General features: G+C 40.8%; 1 protein-coding gene across 3 annotated transcripts in view; it reads right to left on the reverse strand.

Annotated features, from left to right (window-relative positions):
• The window catches only part of ITPR2 (inositol 1,4,5-trisphosphate receptor type 2), a 352,852-nt gene that overhangs the window by 190,292 nt on the left and 142,514 nt on the right, over nucleotides 1-20,046 (reverse strand). For all 3 annotated transcript variants that reach the window (XM_054037167.1, XM_054037158.1, XM_054037175.1), the window contains 7 exons: nucleotides 18,671-18,836; nucleotides 16,621-16,794; nucleotides 13,225-13,314; nucleotides 12,985-13,110; nucleotides 11,647-11,769; nucleotides 9,630-9,830; nucleotides 5,498-5,749 (listed from right to left, as the gene is read on the reverse strand). In XM_054037167.1, the coding sequence (XP_053893142.1) occupies nucleotides 5,498-5,749; nucleotides 9,630-9,830; nucleotides 11,647-11,769; nucleotides 12,985-13,110; nucleotides 13,225-13,314; nucleotides 16,621-16,794; nucleotides 18,671-18,836 (1,132 nt within the window). The remainder of the gene's footprint in view (nucleotides 1-5,497; nucleotides 5,750-9,629; nucleotides 9,831-11,646; nucleotides 11,770-12,984; nucleotides 13,111-13,224; nucleotides 13,315-16,620; nucleotides 16,795-18,670; nucleotides 18,837-20,046) is intronic.

The raw sequence follows: 20,046 nt of genomic DNA on the forward strand, positions 1-20,046 counted from the left end.
CAACATTCTCTGGCAATGAGTTCCACAGGTTGACTGTGTTGTGTGAAGAAGTACTTCCTTTTGTTTGTTTTAAGCCTGCTATTCATTTCATTGAGTGACCCCTGGTTATTGTGTTACGTGAAGGGGTAAATAATACTTCCATATTCACTTTCTCCACACCATCATGATGTTATAGACCTGTACCATATCGCCCCTTAGTTGTCTCTTTTCCAAGCTGAATAGTCCCAGTCTCTTTAATTTCTCCTCATATTGAAGCAGTTCTATTAATCATTTTTGTTGCCAGTGTCTGTACCTTTTCCATTTCCAATATATCTTTTTTAAAATGGGGCAACCAGGACTGCATACAGTATTCAAGGTGTGGGCTCACCATGGATTTATATAGTGGCATTATGATATTTACTGTCTTATCTATCCTTTCCTAATGGTTCCTAACATTGTTAGCTTTTTTGGTTGCTGCGGTACATTGAGTGGATGTTTTCAGAGCACGATCCATAATGACTTCAAGATCTCTTTCTTGAGTGGCAACAGCTAATTTAGACCCCATTATTTTGTATGTATAGTTGGGATGTTTTCCAGTGTGCATTACTTTGCATTTATCAGCACTGAATTTCATCTACCTCATAGCGCCCAATGTTGGGGGAAGCAATGGAATGGCCAGACCACAGGGCATTTCAGCAATTCTGGGCTATGGAGAAGCCCATAAGCTTCTCCATAACCCATAAGCTTCTCCATAGCCCGGGGGGAAGGATAGCTCAGTGGTTTGAGCATTGGCCTGCTAAACCCAGGGTTGTGAGTTCAATCCTTGAGGGGGCCACTTGGGGATCTGGGGCAAAATCAGTACTTGGTCCTGCTAGTGAAGGCAGGGGTCTGGACTTGATGACCTTTCAAGGTCCCTTCCAGTTCTAGGAGATGGGATATCTCCATTAATTATTATTAAATTATTATTATTTATAACTAGGTAACACTGCTCTAAGTTAGGGCTGCTACCCACTCTAGCTTATACTGGTGTCTTGGCTGGTCCCTTAAACAGCCCAGAATCTGGGATGCACAAAAGTAACTTAAAGTCCTGCTGCACGCTCTATGCTATATCGTTTAGGGGAGGCAGTACTGAATATGGTCCCAGGTTCTATACCCAGCTTTGCTAGAAGTGTCCTTGTGCAACCTCGCAGCTACCTCAGCTGTAAAATGGAGGAATGATACCTGCCTGCCCCCCGAAGAGTTATGAAGCCTGGCTCAATATAAAAAAAAAAAAAAAAAAAAAAAAAAAAAAAAAAAAAAAAAGAAAGAGTGTAAGGTACATATAATTATACATATAATTATTCATACCAGTCAGGAGAAGAAATAAGACTAATTCAGTCTCCTCCTGGTCCATAGTACATCCCACCTAGGCCAAAGAAGAGGGTGGCAGCTGTAGCTGTTACTGCTGCATAATCCTGCCAACTGGAACTCTAGCGCTGTGCCTGGAACATGCTCCTGCACCTGGCACGTTAGGGAGATTTGTAGAGCTGGAGCATTCTCAATGCAGATGAAACATTAGAGGTTTGCCACTAAAATCTCTACTGAGCATTAGCCATTTTCAGAGGCTTCCGACTGCCGAATCCGGGTGTATTTTCATGGTATATTTCTGATGACAGGATCATTGCTTGTTAAATTCAAACTCCTGATCCAAATTCTGGCGGCACCAGAGCACTTCAAAGAAACGGCTGGAAAAATGTAACATGGGCAAAACCCTCTATTTTCCCTTGGGCGTCTCAGCCGCTTCTGCGGAAACTACCAAAATAATTGCAGCTTGAGGTAGAGCACAAAGATGGAAAATGTCAATTCTTATGGCAAATTTGGCAAAGATACAAGGAACTGAAAATGGGAACTATTAATGGCAAAAGTGTTGGGCAGCCTTAACAATAGGTGTCTCTACCAGATCATCCTGTAACACTAAATGGGGATTCAAAATTTAGGCAGATTAATGCTCTAGGGTCTCTTGTATTTAGAGTCTTTGGAATGTGCAGAGAAGGAAACTTTGTAAAGCCATTTCACAGAAAGTTCAGTCTGCTATTTGCATACAGCCATGCCACCTTCCCTGCTTTCTCTTTTCAACTCTTTCAATTCCTCTAATGCTCACAATCTGCATGCAACATAGTAACAGGACTGCAGCCTTTGGAATTTAACAAAGTGGTTCACTGCTCACAATAACACATGATCTATGCTCGCCTTTCTGTACAACTCACTCAATATATTAAGTTATGATATAATGCCATTTATTTGCAAGGCATTTTGCAGAGAGAGATTACGACAATCTCCCAAAAGCCTACAGTCTAAGCCAGAACAAATAGGACAAGGTAACAGACACCAGTTTAGACAAGGGAGGATGTGGGGATTATTAATAAAGTGAAGACAGGATGGACTGCTTATGTCTCAAGGGGGAGAGCTGAAGAAGAAAGGGTGATTGGCAGAGGAAGAGATGAAGAGCAATAAGGTGAGAAGACTGGGAAGAGTAATAGAACAAGAAAGGAAGTAGGTGGAAAAGACAGCAGAAATGTCTTTGGAGGCAAAATTACATACAACCTTGCAGGTGAGGAACAGAAGCACAAACGAGATGCAGAAAGACGGGAAGCCAATGCAGAATTTGAAGAAGAGTAAAGGGCAAATGATGTCAGCAGTAGCATTTTGGACTGACTGAAATGTGCCAGTTGATGTGCCAAACAGCCAAACAGGAGGTTACAGTGATAAAGAAAAGAGGACCTGAGAATGATGGGGGGGGACAAAGAGAAAAGGGGTAGATTTAGGTGATGTTAAAAAGGAAAAAATTACAGGATCTCAAAAGAGACTGTATTGGGACCAGGAGCAAGAGGATTCAGAGGAGAGTAAAGATTAGACAAAGGCTGCAGGCCTAAGAGACAGAACGAATAGTAGAATTGCAAAGAGAGGGAGAAGAAATGTGTTAGGAGGAAAGATAAGCCCAGTTTGGAGAGAAGGAATCTGAGATGGCAACTGGACAGCCGGCAGATGTGAAAGTTATCTTCAAGCATTTGAAGGCCTGGCGGGTCTCTAGGCACAGTGAAAACTTGCAGGTTTACAGAGGATGCCAGTTACAGGGGCGATGACCTTTGAGAAGTTTGGAATAAACCTCCTGTAAAAGTTGGCAAACCGCATGAACCTTTGGATGTTTTGGATGCTCCAGGATTTGGCCCAATCCTGAACTACAGATACTTTCTGAGGGTTCATCCACTGACAGGCAGAACCCCAAAAATTCCACACGAGTGCTGTAGCTTGCTCCTGCAAGGAACAATTTCCCATCTGCAGCTGTTGTACTTTGTCCCTCAATTTCTGGTTTTCTGCTTGGAGGGCAACCATCTACTCCTGTGGACTCTCAGGGCCCTGGAGCGATGGCAAGGCGAGAACCCCTGCGATGTCCATACTCAGTCCAGGGATTCAATGATAAGTCTCGGAGGAGACTGAGGTTGGTTCTGAGCAAGCTGTCAGGGCCCCTAACATGGGTGATCTGACCTAGTGGTCTGATCCAGGAGTAATGTCCAGGTTGGGATAATGCCAAGGATCAAAGCCAGAGTGAGGAAGCAGGAACAAGGCTTGGGACTTGGTCTCAGAGGTCTGGGAAGCAACAGGCTTAGCATCTAGTTGCTCAGACAAGGGATGGGACAGGAAGAGGAAGCTTTATACCCAGCGGGGTCCAATCAACATTCTGCTGTTAGTCATCTGACGCTACTGAGTCAGCTTCTGGTGGTGGGGTATTAGCAGCAGTTCCCTCCTCAGCCTGTGCAGTGTGGTGGTGCAGCTCCCGCTCAGCAGCCCCGTGGGCTTGAGTTTGAGATCTACAGTGCCTGACAGAAAGGCTACTCGAAATGTAAGTCTGGACAGACAGGGCTAAGTTGGGGGACATCAACAGGGTGGTTGCCAAGAGGGAAGAGTAGGGGATGGAGTAAAGAACCATGAGGGACCATCAGAAGAGAAAGAGGGAAGGATAAGGAGCCATTAAAGGAAATGAAGAGACCATCAGCAAAGAGAGAAGAGGGAGAAGCAGAGGCATGGAAATCAAGTCCAGACAAAAAATGAGAGCGTGACCATGTTGAAGGTAACAGCCACGTTAAGGAGAATAAAGATAGAGAAATGGCCCTTTCATATATGCAGGAGGTGAATGAACATATATGTATTGTATAAAAAAAACCCTAGATTAAAAGAATGTTAATGCAGTAATTAAGGCCTAGAGCCACATACTAAATAATGATGATAAAACAAAATATGGAAGAGCTGCTCATTAAATGAGCACTGTCCATCCTGTTCCCTGAATGAGACAGGGCAGGGGTCTTGTGGAAAAAATAGTATGTGATCATGTGAAAACTGTGTCATAATCCATAACACACAAGAGGGCCAAATTAAGGTTGCACAGGCAGCCTTAGTTCTGGCATTTTCTAGCTTTTGAATGCTTGGCTTTGTAATCTTAATGTTCTTTTAACATACACCTCTACCTCGATAGAACGCTGTCCTCGGGAGCCAAAAAATCTTACCGCGTTATAGGTGAAACCGCGTTATATTGAACTTGCTTTGGTCCACCGGAGTGCGCAACCCTGTCCCTCCCCCGGAGCACTGCTTTACCATGTTATATCCGAATTTGTGTTATATCAGGTCACGTTATATCGAGGTAGCGGTGTACTTTGGATGTAACATACATATAATACTTTTTTAAATCATTTTCGACAGTCCAAAGTAGGGATAATAGACAATAAATTTAATGCGGTAAACAGAAAAGCTGTTTTTTCCCCCTAAACTAATGGCAGCAATTTAAATAAATCTACATATTTTCAACCAAGAAAATATCTTATTGTGATAGGGATGACCACAAAGTATGATGTGCTTCTTTATGGTCAAATTACCTAATCCTGTAAAAAGATCAGAGATCCCCAGTCCCCAACTGATAACTCATGGGCCAATTACTGTGCAAAGTCCCGCTGACTTTATCACCCAAAACGTAGAGTCTGAGCCAGCTCCTGCTGAATTATGAAACACAGGTGCTGGAATAGGGGTGCTGCCACACCCCCTGGCTTGAAGTGGTTTCTACTGTATACATGGTTTACAGTTTAGTTCACAGTAGTGTTGAACTATGCTTGGTAGTGTTTACAGGACTGAGCCTGTAGCTGCTATGAATAAAGGCACTTGACACCCTGGATGAAATCCTGGCCCCACCAAGGCAAAACTCCCATTGACTTCAACAGGGACAGGACTTCACCTCATACCTCCCAACTCATGCAGTGGGGATATTTTAGCATGGCAAACTCAACCATCATCGTATTGTTTCATGTAAGAGTTTACTTCTGGAAAATGTTCTGATTTACTCTCTCATTTGTGCAGCTTAACAAACAGCACAGGTGACCAGGTGAGACTGCTTTCTGGACAAATATTCAGCCTGTTTGTTTTGTAGAAGCTCTGCAAATGTTTTTCTATTTATAATAATTCTTCAGTTGCTGCATTGTCTCGTCAGGCTTACCTCTGGTATACAGTCATCATGGGTTACCACTCTCACTATGTCATCCAGTGGCAGGAGTGAATTGCACTTGATCTCCGTATATACATTCTTTCCTTCGGTACATGCTGCTAGCAGTTCCACAAGCGTGACGTGGTAGGCTAAGGGTCCACTCTCATCTGCTCGGTCTCGCTCTGAACACATCATTTGTAGGAGGACTGGAAATGATGCTCTATCGTTGTAAAATATCAACACATCTTCACCTCCATTGATCAGCTGAAATGATAGTATGAAAGTCTGCCCAACTGTTCAAGTGCCCCACATTGTGTTCACTTTCAAATTATTCGTTTTGTCTTGCAATGTGCAAAATTTCTATCTGATTATATACAGAGCACTAGGAAAAATAGAATTTGGCTAACTGAGCGTACATTATCTCAGTTGCATACATCTGGAACAACTCCATTGAAGTCAGTTCCTTCAGAGTGAAATTCAACAGAGTTACTCCAGATTCTATGTCTATGTCTACATTTATTTAAGTATGTATACTGCTCCCATCAGAGTACCTAAGCTTAACTTAAACGTTAATGTAACCTCAACACTGATGTGAGGTTGGGAAGTATTATCATCCCCATTTCATAGATGGGGAACTGAGGCGTAGATTAAATGGCATGCCAAAGCTCACACAGCAAGTCGGTGGCAAATACAAGAACTGAATCCGGGTCTTCAATGTCTCAGGCCAGTGCCTTAAACACATAACTATCCTTCCCTTCTCTATGTACTAGAGACCATCTGTATCCTAGTATTGTTAATGTAAGGCCGGGGATTCCTTTTAAAAGGAAAAAAGAGGCTGTAGCTATAGATATCTGAGATGTGAGAAATATGAGTAACTCATTCATCCTGGAAGGCTCAGACATGCCAGTTAGACACATCCCAGAGTCAGGGTACATGTGGTGCGGCAAAATCCTGGTGGATCTCAGGGAAAAGTTTTGTTCCAAGTAGACTGAGTTCTTCTCTGAGCTCTCCCAGTGCACTCAATATATCTGCTGCTACATCCCTTGGGGGCATGCAGCTTACTCCCTCTACTGTGCCAGTGCTATTTAGCCAGCTGGCATAGGGTGCATACATGGCCATAGCCCTGCATTTTCCCCATCCCCTTTGGGGCATAATGCACCCTTTGGGGAGATGGGGGTGGGGGAGACGGGCAGCTCTTATGAATCCCCAAGTGCAAGGGTGGCAACTGTACCTGGTAGAGCTGCCTGAAATTTTTCATTTTTTGCACATGGCAGGGATGAAAAATAGGCTCTTTGGAAAGAGAAAACTTAAAAAAAAATTACTTTTCATTAAATTTTCCAGTTTTTCATCAAAACTTGAAAATTTCAAATTTTGAAGTTCAGAATTTTCTGAATTTTATTTTTTCTCCTTTAACCATTGAATGCAACAGAATTAGTATCATCTAGGGTTTTTTCCCCACCCATTTTTTTTCTCCCCACCCCCTTTTGCCACATCTTAAGTTTTCCAAAACTGAAAAAGTTTTTAAAACTTCTTCAGTTTTGGAAAAATTAGAGTGAGAAAAGGAAAAATGATAAAGTTGGGGGGAAAGTAATAATCCAAACATCATTTATTTTATTGTTCTAAGTGACAAAAATGAAAAAGAAGGGAGAAATGGGGGGAATAAAATTCAAAAATGTGAAATTTTGACCTTTTTAAAAAAAAATTCACAAAATATTTAAGAAATTGTTCCATATCAAATCCTGCAAGAGTGAAACAACTTTGAAATTTTTCATGGGAATATTTTTCCGTATGTCAACCAAGTCTAGTATCTGTCCCTTACATAAGCCATTTACAGATTCCTTGCATGCTGCCCCATTTAAGAGCTAGACAAAACCTGGCCCAGAGTCACTTGCTAAAATGTGCCTTGAATGCCGTATGTCCCCTACACTGTGTACAGAATGATCAGTTGCTGAAAAATGAGATTAATTTATTAAATGTATGCAGCAAGATGTTGGATAAGGCAATGGAATACAGAGCTACTTGTGTCGTGACCGTGAGGGAACTTTCAATGTGAAGACATGAACAACACACAGAAAAGAGAGGGTGCTGCATCAGCAAGTATAGTGCAAGTGGAACAAAATGATCATCATAAAAGTAATGGAAGCAGAAAAGTACCTTATTTTCCAAGTTACCCACCCAACTATTTCCCCTCCAGTTTAAAGGTGACCTGGAAAGGGAACCAAACATTGATCCAAGCATAAAATTATACATTTGAATGTCCTCGCTAAAGAACCTCTAAGAAGCCTCCAGCATAAAGTCAGACAAAATTCCCACTCACAGTTGTGACTGAGAAAATGCTGCAGCATTTTGTCCCATATGAGCAAGTCACAACTAAGCAGTCTAGGTAAATATCAACAAGGATGATCAGTTCTGGATTAGCTGTTGACATTCTGTAATGTACATCATTCTGGAACAAAGACATGCTAGAAAGCTCTGTTGTTCCATTGATTGGGTCAAAGGGCCCCAAATAAGTCCTGTTTTCTTTTTTGTAATAATGTTTGTGCTGATATGGCAACCTGTCATCCAAGAACCTCAAAGCACTTCCCTAACAGTAGCCTCTCAGGAGTCTTTGAGCTAGGTAAGTATCATTACATCCAGTTTACAGATGAGGCGACTGAAGCATAGGAAGATAAGTCATTTGCCTAAAATCACAATGGCCATCTTTTTACCCCTCTCCTCAAAATGGTTCCTTTCTTGATAATTCCTGAAGGAATTGAGATCCAAATGTCAGAGCTAAGTTATTTTCATCATGCAATCATTCTGAAGAGGAAATATAGCAATCTCTCTCATCACTAACAAAATATATTTAAATTGAAAAAAAAAAAAAAAAAAACTGTGTATGATGAGAAGCTCAAAACCTATATGATACTGGAGTGTAGGAGGAAAGGAACTGTAAAGGCACTAATGCATAAGAATTGTTTGAATTACATAAATCAAAGGCTTGCAATTGATATTACATGTTAAAACTCTTCAGTCAAATTGAAAAAGTTGAAATAGAATTCATTAAAGGTTATCCATGTAGGATGAAGTTTTATTTTCTTAATTAGAAGTTTTTCTTCTTTATTGCTGTAAAGAGAATTTTCTGTACATCTCAACTCTACTTAGATCATGACTACAGCTCATCTCTGTTTTCTTCCTTAAGTTTCTTTTCCCAAGAGGAAAAAAAATTGCAAAGGAATGAAAATAATACTTGGGCCCTGATCTTACCAACTCTTAAGCTCATATTTAATTTTACTCACATGAGTGGTCTCATTGAAGTTAATGAAGTTCACATAATTACAGTTAGATGCATGAATAAGTGTGTGAAGCGTTGGATGGATGGAGCCGGGCAAGTCCCCGCGCCCTGACCCCATTCCCTAGCTGGAGTGTGGAGGGGCAGGGGGGACTGCAGGCGGAGGGGGTAGGGAGGGCCCCCACTTGCTCTGGCCCATGACCCCACAAAACCCTAGTCCGCCCCTATGTGTATCAAATCATGCTCCCATGAGAATTCAAATTGGTGTTTTCCTACTAACTTCAATGGCATAAAGCTTTGGCCCTAAGAGAGCTGGTCTACACAGTGACATTTACCAGTCCAAATTCTGAACTCCATTACTCTGGGTAAATCCACAGTAACTCCACTGACTTCAGCAGAGTTTCTCCAGAATTACACCAATGGAACTGAGATCAGAATCTGGCCTTTGGGATTGTAATGCGGTTCCACAAAATGATTATAACAAAGTTTGGATGAATCTATGTAAGCAAGAGCACGTTTTGTTTCTGAAAGTGCCACAAAATGGTAAATTTTGCTGGGTAGATGGGATACAGCACAGGAGAATGAAGATCTGAGTATGGAGTTCAAATATTTCTCTGTTGCAAGTCCCAGAACTAGAGCTCTACATACCATCACAGTAGCTCTTGCATTTTACGGCTAGTACTTATACAGATGGCCTTTCTAAATTAGATTTAACTCAAAAATATGTATGCTAAAATATTCATTATTCATGGTAACATTTAAAATTCTAAACATATAATGCCAGCATGTTTCACTGGCATTAACAGCAGAGGAAAGCAATCTCAGAATATTAGTATGTGTGTTAAACAGATATAATATGAACAGTAAACATACCTCTGTCATTACCATATCCTGGCATTTCTTCACATATTTGCCATCTGCTTTTACAATTGTCTGCAGAAAACGCAGGTACTCCACGTGTCGGCCATGTGTCTCTATACAGTGTACGAAGTGCTGCACTACTCTCTCGCTAATTTCATTGCACAGATGGTAATTGTTCATAAAGGCGTGCCGCATGGTTTCAGCTTCAAGCAGCTAAACAGATTTAAATCAAACAGCCTCATCAGAATGGCAGAGCTAGTTTATATGATGGACTGAGAATGGATACTGGATGAGGGGATCAGAAGTCTCCAGGTCAGAGTAAAGGCACACTGAAAGGGCATCATGGCAGAATCCCCCACATGTGCCTGTTCAATGGGGAAACAGAAGCTTTAGGGACTGATTCTTATTTACAGTGGCGTTCCTTTAAGCTACTTTTCCAAAGTGCAAAAAGGCCTAAAATTGTCATAAACTAAATTCATACCTACTTTAAGGATCTATACGCTGCTAGAGCTCTGTAAAGGGACTTTAGGGTAACTGAGAATCAAGCTCTTGGTCTCCAGGACTCTCAGCCCAGCACCCTTTACCAGCAATAAATTCACACAGAAATAAAAAATAAATAATGGGCCATATTAATTCTAGAGGGATGTACTTAGGCCATTATGGCCCGTCAAGATTCTGTACTTCTAATCTGATTATATTATTTCTAACAAAAGTGGGGTTTTGCTCAGCAGGCCTCTCAACCAGCAAGTTGAAAAGATCCTGGCTCTGCATGACAATGCATGGCTCGCTAATAACAAATGAAACAAATCAAAAAATTTGGGAGATAGATGAGAAGCGGAGACTGACTAAAAGGGGAGGGAAGTGAATTAATACCACACTTTTCACATCTTAGCCTATCCAAACAAGAGGTCAAGTTTTAGGTTAGTTGAAGAAGGAGGACACACGAGTAATATGTATTAGTTAATAAATAATGAATAAATAAAATTAATAATAATAATTTGTATTACCATAATGCCCAGGGCCCCAGTCATAGACCAGGGCACATTGTGCTAGGCACTGTACAAACACAAAATAAAAAAAAAAAAATAAGACAATCCCTGCCCCAAAAAGCTTATCATTGAAGTATAAAACAAGAGATTGATACAGATAGACAGGGGAGTACAAGGAAACAATGAGACAATACCAGTCACCATGATAGGTTGTGGTCTCAGCACACTAGCCATCTAACCCATGTCATCTTTTGTAGGCATCTTGGCAAAGGAGAGATTTGAGGAGGGGTTGGCAGGTGGAGAATGAAGTAGCTTTGTGGATCTTTACAGGAAGTACCTCCCATGGGAGAAAGCACAAAGGTGCTTGTTTGAAAATTTAACTAGCTGGGCAGTGGAAGCTGACAGACATCCTGGGCTGATCGGAGGTTAGCATCGACTGCGCGATAGCGAATGAGAAACAATAGGTAGGGTGGGAATTGATTATGAAGGGACTTGAAAGTGAAGACAAAGTAATTTATGTATGATACCAAAGAGAAGGGAGATACAATGGAGGGATATAAAAACAGGGGTGATATGGTCAAAGTGACGGGCTAGGAAAATGATATTGGCAGCAGCAGCACTCTGAATGTAGGAGTAAAATACTGCTGGCTTGATTTGATCTCATTCACACTGCTTTACATCACAGCAGCTCCACTGATTTCACTGGAGTTACTCCTAATTTTTACAGAGGTGCAAGTGAGATCAGAATCAAGCCACGTGTGATATTCTGTCTTGACAATGAGACATCATGCTTGCAGATAACACTCAGTAAATTATAAATGTAATTTTGCTTTTCACTTTCAGAAATGGATCTCTTTAGAAGCAAGTACAAAGAATCATAATAAGAAAAAGGAAGGAAGTAGGAAAGGGAAAGAGAATTAATGGAGAAGAAACAAAAGAAACAAATTATGTATTTATGAATTTATTTATTTGGCATTACATGTCAGTGAATCAAAATCAGCTTAATCTATTTTAAACAATAAATCATGTGAAATACTTACACCAGGAGTTAAGAACAAATTGAGGTTTTTGTGGAGGAGAACTTGATTCTGAGGATTTCCTCGACAGAAATTCTGAAGGAAAGTGTGGGCTAGATTCATAACTTCATTCATCTTTTCATCAGTCTACAGGTAAAAACATCAAAAGGGGAAAAAAATAAAACATATTTGCTAAACCTCCACAACACAATCTGATCAGTAATGTACCAATTCTCCTCCAATTTCCTGTGCCTTCCAAAGATGGCAACTCTCCCTCTAGCAAGAATGGCTGAAGCCATGTTCTTCAGAGTGGCATGACATGCTGTAATTCCCAGTGCTCCTGTCTGCCCTTTTTTGTTTGTGACTTGGTTTTATTTTGGCTCTACCACTAGATAATATAATATGAGTACATCAAAAATAATAAAGCTAAGGACAAGATTTTCTAACGAGTACCTAAATTTAGGCTCCTATCAAGTGCCTGATTTTCAAAAGTACTGTGCATCCCGTAGCTCCCACTGACTTTTAAAAATCAGACCAATTAGGTGCTTAAATATACATTTAGGTGACTAGATTTAGGCACCTATTTTCTACACTTAGAATAACACGTTAACGAGCATGTGGTGAGCCATTCTATGAACAAGTGTTACAGCTACTATCCTACTGAAGAGAACTGAACCCAGTGTCAAAGTCTGAACAGCAGATCATCAAATTCAGGATAATGTAAATGGAGATCACAAATGTATTCATGACTTTTTTTAGTGCTTACTACAGATGGATGCACCTAGTTTTCAAACAAGGACTCCTGAAAAGGACATCAAGATCCTTCATTTTGGTGGTCAGATCAGTAAATTGGGGCCAAATCATGCTATCCTTTCGGAGGCAAAACTTTGGAGTTTAGCAAGAGCAGGGACTTCATAAGGATTACACGGTTTGGTCCTGAGACATATAAATGCCCATGTTATGTACGTACAGTGCCAATCTGAGCACCCAAACCTGTGCATCCTGCTGTGGGGTTTCATTTAGTCAATGCCTGTCCCTTCTCCCCCAAAGTGACTGCTGTAGTAAAGGATCTCTTATTCAAAAAGTGTGAGAAGACACCACCTTTATTTGGAGTACCTGGGGTGATGAGTATTTATGTTTTCAATTACGTCCTCAGTATTTCGGCACCCATACTTAAAAATTCAGCTCAGCTTCCTTATTCTCAAAGTAGAGAATTAGGATATCATGATTTTGAGTCTGCTCCAAAGCCCACTGAAGTCAATGGGAATCTTTCCAGTGATTTCAAAAGGCTTTGGAACAGGTCTTTTAGGACTGTCCGATCAGTGACTTCCTATACTTACTGGAAGTATATATTCGTCTAACCTTTTCATAGGGTATCTGCAGGAGGTCCAGCACCACTGAGTGAGCTCCCATATTTTTCAGCAATCGCTGCTGCTGATTCCGACATTTTTTATTCTGGACACAGAGTTTGCTGAGTCTAATCAAAATCTGGGGGAAGAAAAAAAAAACTCAAAGCCCCCCCACAAAACTCAAATGTAAAGGATATAATGTACCATAAAAACAAATATGAATCTACAGCACCTCATTTGTAGGTATACAAACCTCCTTAACAATGTTGTAATTATTACTCTTATTGCTGTCAATCTGAGGTTTTTTGGTCCCATCCTGTACTGGGCTTAAAATATTCGGTTCCTATAATTTAAACACAACCACAAATGGTTTTTAGTGCAGTTGACTGAATATCAACGAACTATTTTTAACAACAACAAATAAAGAAGAGGAGCAACGAGAACAGGTAAGAGCAAAGCGGAAGTATAGAGTAGAGGAACGATGGTCCAAAGGCTAGGGTGCAAGCCTGGCACTCGGGAGATCTGGGTTTAATTCCTTCCTCTGCCACAAATGTCCTGTATGATCTTTGGACAATTTACTTTGTCTCATTTCCTCATAATAATAGCACTTCCCTACCTCAGAGGGGTGTTATGAGGTTAAACGTACTAAAGGTTGTAAAGTGCTTAAATGAGATAACAATGGGAGCCATGAGTACTTTAGATAGATAGTATTTGGTCCAACTCTATTTCTAATGCACCTGGAAAGATTACAGACTGAAGTTAAGTGAGTGTAACACAGCAGATCTGGAGAATAAGATGAAGACAACCTTTGTAGTTGAGATAAATAGATTTTTTTTTCAAAAGCATGAAGAATTTAAGGTGCATGGAGGTTGATAATCTGGCGCCAGCCTGCCACCACGAGGATTGAAGATGTTCCTCCAGTAGAGATGACAATGTCTCATTGTCAACACTCATCTCTGGGTGATGTGGAAATGGATTTAAAAGCGGAAAACGTGACCCTCCTGTTGAGCTGGGAGGTTTACTTGGGATAACATTGCTAATAAGCCTAAACTGGGGACACCGATTCCTCAAAAGCCCCATCTGTGTGTGATTAGAAGGGGAAGCCATAAATTTAAGGCTTACAGTCGATAAGCAGTTGCCATCAGCCACTGCTCTCTCCACCCACATTCCAATAAAGAGAGAGGATACTGAAGCAAGTATTCCTGCTGGGTGAATTGGCAGTGATGCTCTGTGCCACCTGTTCTGTTCAGTGTTTCTATTCTGGCAGCACAGCGGTCTGAAAGATTGGGCCATGATATTGAGGGCACTGAATCTGGAAGAAAACAGGTGGTGGAGGTCTCACGACTCCTCCTCAGTATCACTATTAGGATGAAAACTACTGTAAATCACATTGAAGAGAATGAAGCAGATAGGATTCTGAGTTTCCCTCTGTCCTCAAACTTTCTAATGTTTTAGTGAATGGTTACATTAAAAAAAAAAACCCACAAACTAATTTGAATTTGAAACCTCTTTCTGAATTTTCTTTACCTAGCTGCTACAATTAGGAGTTCAATAAATTCAATCTGGTCTTAATTTCTAGAGGAGCAAGGAGCAGTTATGCTGCTCGGCCATTCATGACAGTTCCTAACAATGTCAACACTGTTATTTGGCATGTTTGTGTTGATCTTTGCAACAACAACAGACTATTATTTGTTTAGGGTTTGTTAGTATGCATGTTGCCTCCTTACTAGCTGTTTGGATTGATGTTGTGGAAGATATTTTAGGTTCTTTGCTATAATTTAACCACTATCCTTTGCCCTGGGACTGTTAGTTAACCAAGATTAATTTACCTGTTACGTTTATCAGCATTTTTCCTCAGTCAAAGTAGTTTTATAATCCGTGAGAACTATATGTCTTATCTGGAAGTGCTGATCAGCATTAAACTAAATCCATCCTCTCTCTTAACAAAATAAAAACTGTTTATTGAACCTGTAAGAGTATTCCAGGGATGTAGTTATCAAGAGATAATCACACCACTGGTACATCAGAGGCATTTGGTTGCATATCTTGCCTCATTATGCCCTGTGATAGACGTTCTCTGTCATGCTTTCCCATAGGGAGCAAAGAAGTCACTGAGCCTGTACTAATCTATGTTCTATTCTGAATAGCTGTGTTGTTAGAGTGGGAATTTCTAAAAATGGCTCCTTGCTTTCTTCGTAAAATTCACAGGCAATTACTACTGTATCATCAGTTATAGGATCCTATCCTACAGCCCTGAGCCAGGGCCAGATTCTGCCACTCTTACACTGACTTATACTTTGCTACTGAAATAGGCTCATTAATTTCCATGGGACTACGGCTGGCATGTTACTTCTCCATACAAGTAAGGGTGGCACAGTTCAGCCCTCAGTGAGCAGTGCTTACTCACTACATGAGTAAAGCTTGTAGGATTGGGCCCATAACCCTAAAATATACATAATGCTTGAAATTAAATGTTCCCCAAAACATACTCAGGACAACAATCAAACCTATCAGAAGCCAGAGCAGGGGCAGAGTGGGGGAACTCTGAGGTGCCTAAAGATTTCTCTATACATGGAGTTATAATTATTTCTACATAACTACTCCTGAAAAACTATGTATGGGCACACTGATTCCAGAATAAGAGCATCCACATATGGAGTTAAGAAATAGCTATTGAACTTTTAAATTCACATGCTACCTTAATCCAAATTAACCTACAAGTGTAGACAAGACTTAAATGTTGTCTCTTCCATTCAAGTGACAAGGGTGGCCAAGTGTCCTGCACTGAATTTCAGGCCTCGCATACGCCATAAAGTTCCACTGACATAGCCGTGTTTGAGAGCAGTGTGAAAAACTCACACCCCAAGGTGACACGGCTGGGACAGCAGAACACCTAGTGTAGACACATCTGAGCTGAAAGAAGAGTGCTTTTGTACAGTTAGCTAAAGTAGTTTGGGGAGCTGATCTTATTAAGTAAGCAGAAGAACTCCTGTCAGCATACATAGTATCTACAGTAGGGAGCTATGCCAGCATAGGCTCTATTTCATAGAGATTATTATTTCCTCCTCACACCCCTTATAATTTTCCCTGTGTGATTTGTGGTTATGGCATCATTGTTGGGCCTCACCCTGCATTGCCCGGCAGTTGGTTCCATCATCTTGTTCTGAAGATATTTTCTATAATCCCCTGTATCTAAGGTAACTACATGAGAATCGAGATCTGGATAGAAGTGTAGCACCACCCAGCATGACTGAATAACGGTCCTTTACCTCCTTCCCCTTTCTCACATCAATGCTCACTTTGGGGTTGGCCAAAGTTTTGGGGAAGTCTATTCTTTCCCTCCTCTTCAAGCTTGCAATAAAGTCACTGAAATAATGAAAGTGTGACCTCTGGATCACCGGCACGGCAGCAGTGATGTCACAAACAGATCTGTGGCACTCCCGCTGGACCAAACTGAAGGAGACTCCCTCTGAGATAATATAGCTCTTATTAAAGCACCTTTGGTTTTCTCTTTTTCCCCTCTTTAATACTAAAGCTTGCCCAGCATTTTGGAGATCACCTGCTTGCTAGCAGCACCATTTTGAATTTCTAGTTTAATAATATGTTAACTATATAGGAACACAGGTGGCCTAGGGCTTTAGAAACACACCTCTATCGGTTCTTCACCCCCTTTCGCCTGACTGTCACCTAGCTCCCCACTCTCGTAGCTGCTGCTCTTTTCGACCCACAGTTCAGATTTTTCTACAGTCAGTCGGAGCTGGTCAAGATCAGCTTTGATTTGCTTGTAGTTGTCCACATCCTGATTAGACACCAGTAACTGGACCTGGAAACACAGTAATCCACAGTTATATTACAGCAGAGCCAGCTGCAGCCTCTACAGTCAAGTTTGTTTAATAGTTTTCATTTTAATGCCCTGGTTTCACTCCCTCATGACCTTATGAAATTATCAGCATCTTTTGAACTGAAATTTTCCATCCTTAGTCTCTTTGGACGCAGATGAGCAAAGCCCTAAATCACATACTTAAGTCAAACTGAAGTTATTGCCACTGAAGAGTGTTTTGCCCAAAGCAAAATGGTTACAATGTTTAAAACATTCTGCTTCCTTTATCATCATGCTGCAAAATGTTTGCAATGTAAACAACTGTCTATAAAACCCTGAGATCTATGGCAGAGCTAACGGGGACACCAGGATTATGCTCCTTCTGGTATTAAAAGAATATAGTAAGAAGCAGTTTATCCCATGTAAATAATATTTCATGGAAAGACAAGATTGACATTACAAGAAATCAAGAGTTCCAAACGTGAACTGTAGAGATAGTCAACATTTTCCAGATATTGAAATTTCAGTATAAATTTCATCAACATTTTGACTAAAAATGGAAAAACAAAATATGTGTGACCTAATTTTCATTACCACCTATAGGAAACCACACCTAAGTCTCTTTCAGCACTGATGCTTGACAGGGCTCACATCATTTAACCCCCGTTATGACAGCTTGCATTTTTCAAGATGAATCTGTTTTTTCATTTCCTGCCCATATATCTAATCTTTCTTTCTGCTCATTGGTGTTCATAAGTCCTCCGATTTAGTATCGTCTTTAAAGTTCCTTATTAGGCTATTTGCTCCCTCTCCTAAATTATTAATGAGGAGATTAAACAAAATTTGACCTAACAATGATCCCTGTATAACCCAATAACCGCCATTAAGAAATCAAACTGATGTAAATGAAAATGCAACATCAAGTTAATATGGTCATATGGCAGATAAGAACATGGATAATATATTTTTTAAATGGCTGTTCGCAGACAAATATTCACTATTTTATAATATAATCTTGAAGTTCTCATAGGCTGCTTGCTTAACAGCATACAGCCTTGTTATCCTACTGAATTGATGAGTGCTGCTCGTCCACACATATTCACATTCCACTTCCTCCACAGCCTTTTTTGTTTATTTGCCAATTAGACTTTTCCTTTCTTTTACAAAAAACATTAGTTACGCAACTCTCACTTAACTGGGAATAGCAGCTATTTATGCACCTAATCAGCATGGTCCCACTTTAATATCCTGGCAGGAGGCCAGTATGCCACTCCGCAAAAGTATTACAACAAAGGCTTTCCAGCTATTTATCATTTGCCTGGTTTTATGACAAGAAAAACCTCCACCTTTTACATAATGAGGTGGCAACATGCTAGTGAACTCCTGAAATAAGCATCAAATGATCTAAAAAAAAAGTAAGTTATCAGTCACCATAACCAAGAGAGTCCTCTATTATCCAACCCCATCACATCAGGTTTCTTAATACTAATCTATTAACATGTTAAATATTTTATACAGAAATGGGGGTGTTATCTAGTAGCCAGAACAATAGCTGAGTACTCTGCCTGGCTGTGTTATTCACTTGCTGTTCTATGCAACCTTGGGCAAGTCACTCAGGCCTACACTGTCAACAGCAGCTCCAATTCCAGGGGTCTCTGTTTTTGGGTGTCTGACTTGAGACACCTCGAGCTTGGCTCACTGAGGTGCAGCTGTGTATGTGCAGCTCCCATGGAGCAAGGGGACTGAATTTGGACTTTCAATTTATAAGAAAGGGACATTCTAATACTGTAACTGGCCGTTTAAGTGAGACTACTAGACTTTGAGACGACTTTCTTTTTCCTCACACAGTAGATTTCATGGAACACCATTGGACCTGTACCTGTTTAAATGCTTGCAAAACTTCTGCTCTTTGGCTGAAATGCTTAAATAGCAGCTGTAGGGCCCCTGACAGCAAAGGAGGGTAGTCATGCATGATAAGGTGAATGAGGACTCGTAGAAATGTTCTGCCCCCCTCGTCATCAAGTTGCACTGGATTTTTTTCTTTTCTGCAAAAGCCCAAATAAGTTAAAACCTGTGGTATAACACACACATACACACACACACACACACACGCACGTGCACGCACGCACACACTTCGATGGCATTCTTAAAACCAAACAGGACAAACTGTGAGATGTAAATTAAAAACCCATTTTAGTTCATTTTATGGGAGCTTCAATGTCAGGGTTATTTTCTTTGTGGCAATCTGATGCTTGTAACAGAATGGCCAGTACTGGCTGCAAGTAAATATGTATGAAATGCAACACACACTGTGATTAAGTTCCATTTTGCAAACACATCAGTTTACATCTGGGTGACCAATTCATCGCTGGTACAAGCCCACCGAAGTCAATGGAGTTGCACCAGAGATGAATTTGGCCCTATCCTTTTTATTCCTTCCCCTATCCGCTGCTGCTAAAATTTAATGTAGGAAAAGTGAACTTTAAAAAAAAACAGTAAAAATTGCCAAAGGCATCATATTTCTGGATCATATTTATAATCTGGAAGGACAGCAAGCAGATTTACACTTAGCATATCAAAGCAGAAATAATGTTTCCAAGAAGCCATTCACACTCAGTGTTCAATTGAAAGATACAGGTGCCAAGAGCCACACCAGAACTGTGTGTTGTTTTTCATTATGGGAGTTCAGGGACAGGACTGAAGACATTCCTCTTGTTGGCAAAGACTAAGAACACACAGGGGACATACTCAGTGAGGAAAGTTAAGAACACCCATCTCAGACATCTTTCCCCCTTCTCCTGAGCTCTGGGAAAATCTTTAGAGTCTAGAGGCTTGTCTACACAGGAAATGTTTCCAGTTATACTAAGGCTAGGTCTACACTGGGGGGGAGGGGAGGGGAAATCAATTTAAGATACGCAAATTCAGCTACACGAATAGCGTAGCTGAATTCGACGTATCCAAGCCGACTTACCCCGCTGTGAGGACAGCGGCAAATCGACCACTGCGGCTCCCCCGTCGACGGCGCTTACTCCTACCTGCGCTGGTGGAGTACATGCGTCGATTCGGGGATCGATTATCACGTCCCGATGAGACGCGATACATCGATCCCCGAGAGATCGATTTCTACCCGCCGATCCGAGCAGGTAGCGAAGACAAGCCCTCATACAAGTGTACCAACAGAGTTAAACTGATATAGTTATACCAGCATAACTCCCCTATGTGGACATTCTTATTCCAGAATAAAAGTGGGGTTTT

This window comes from Malaclemys terrapin, chromosome 1, assembly GCF_027887155.1.
Source record: "Malaclemys terrapin pileata isolate rMalTer1 chromosome 1, rMalTer1.hap1, whole genome shotgun sequence".
NCBI classification, from domain to species: domain Eukaryota; kingdom Metazoa; phylum Chordata; order Testudines; family Emydidae; genus Malaclemys; species Malaclemys terrapin.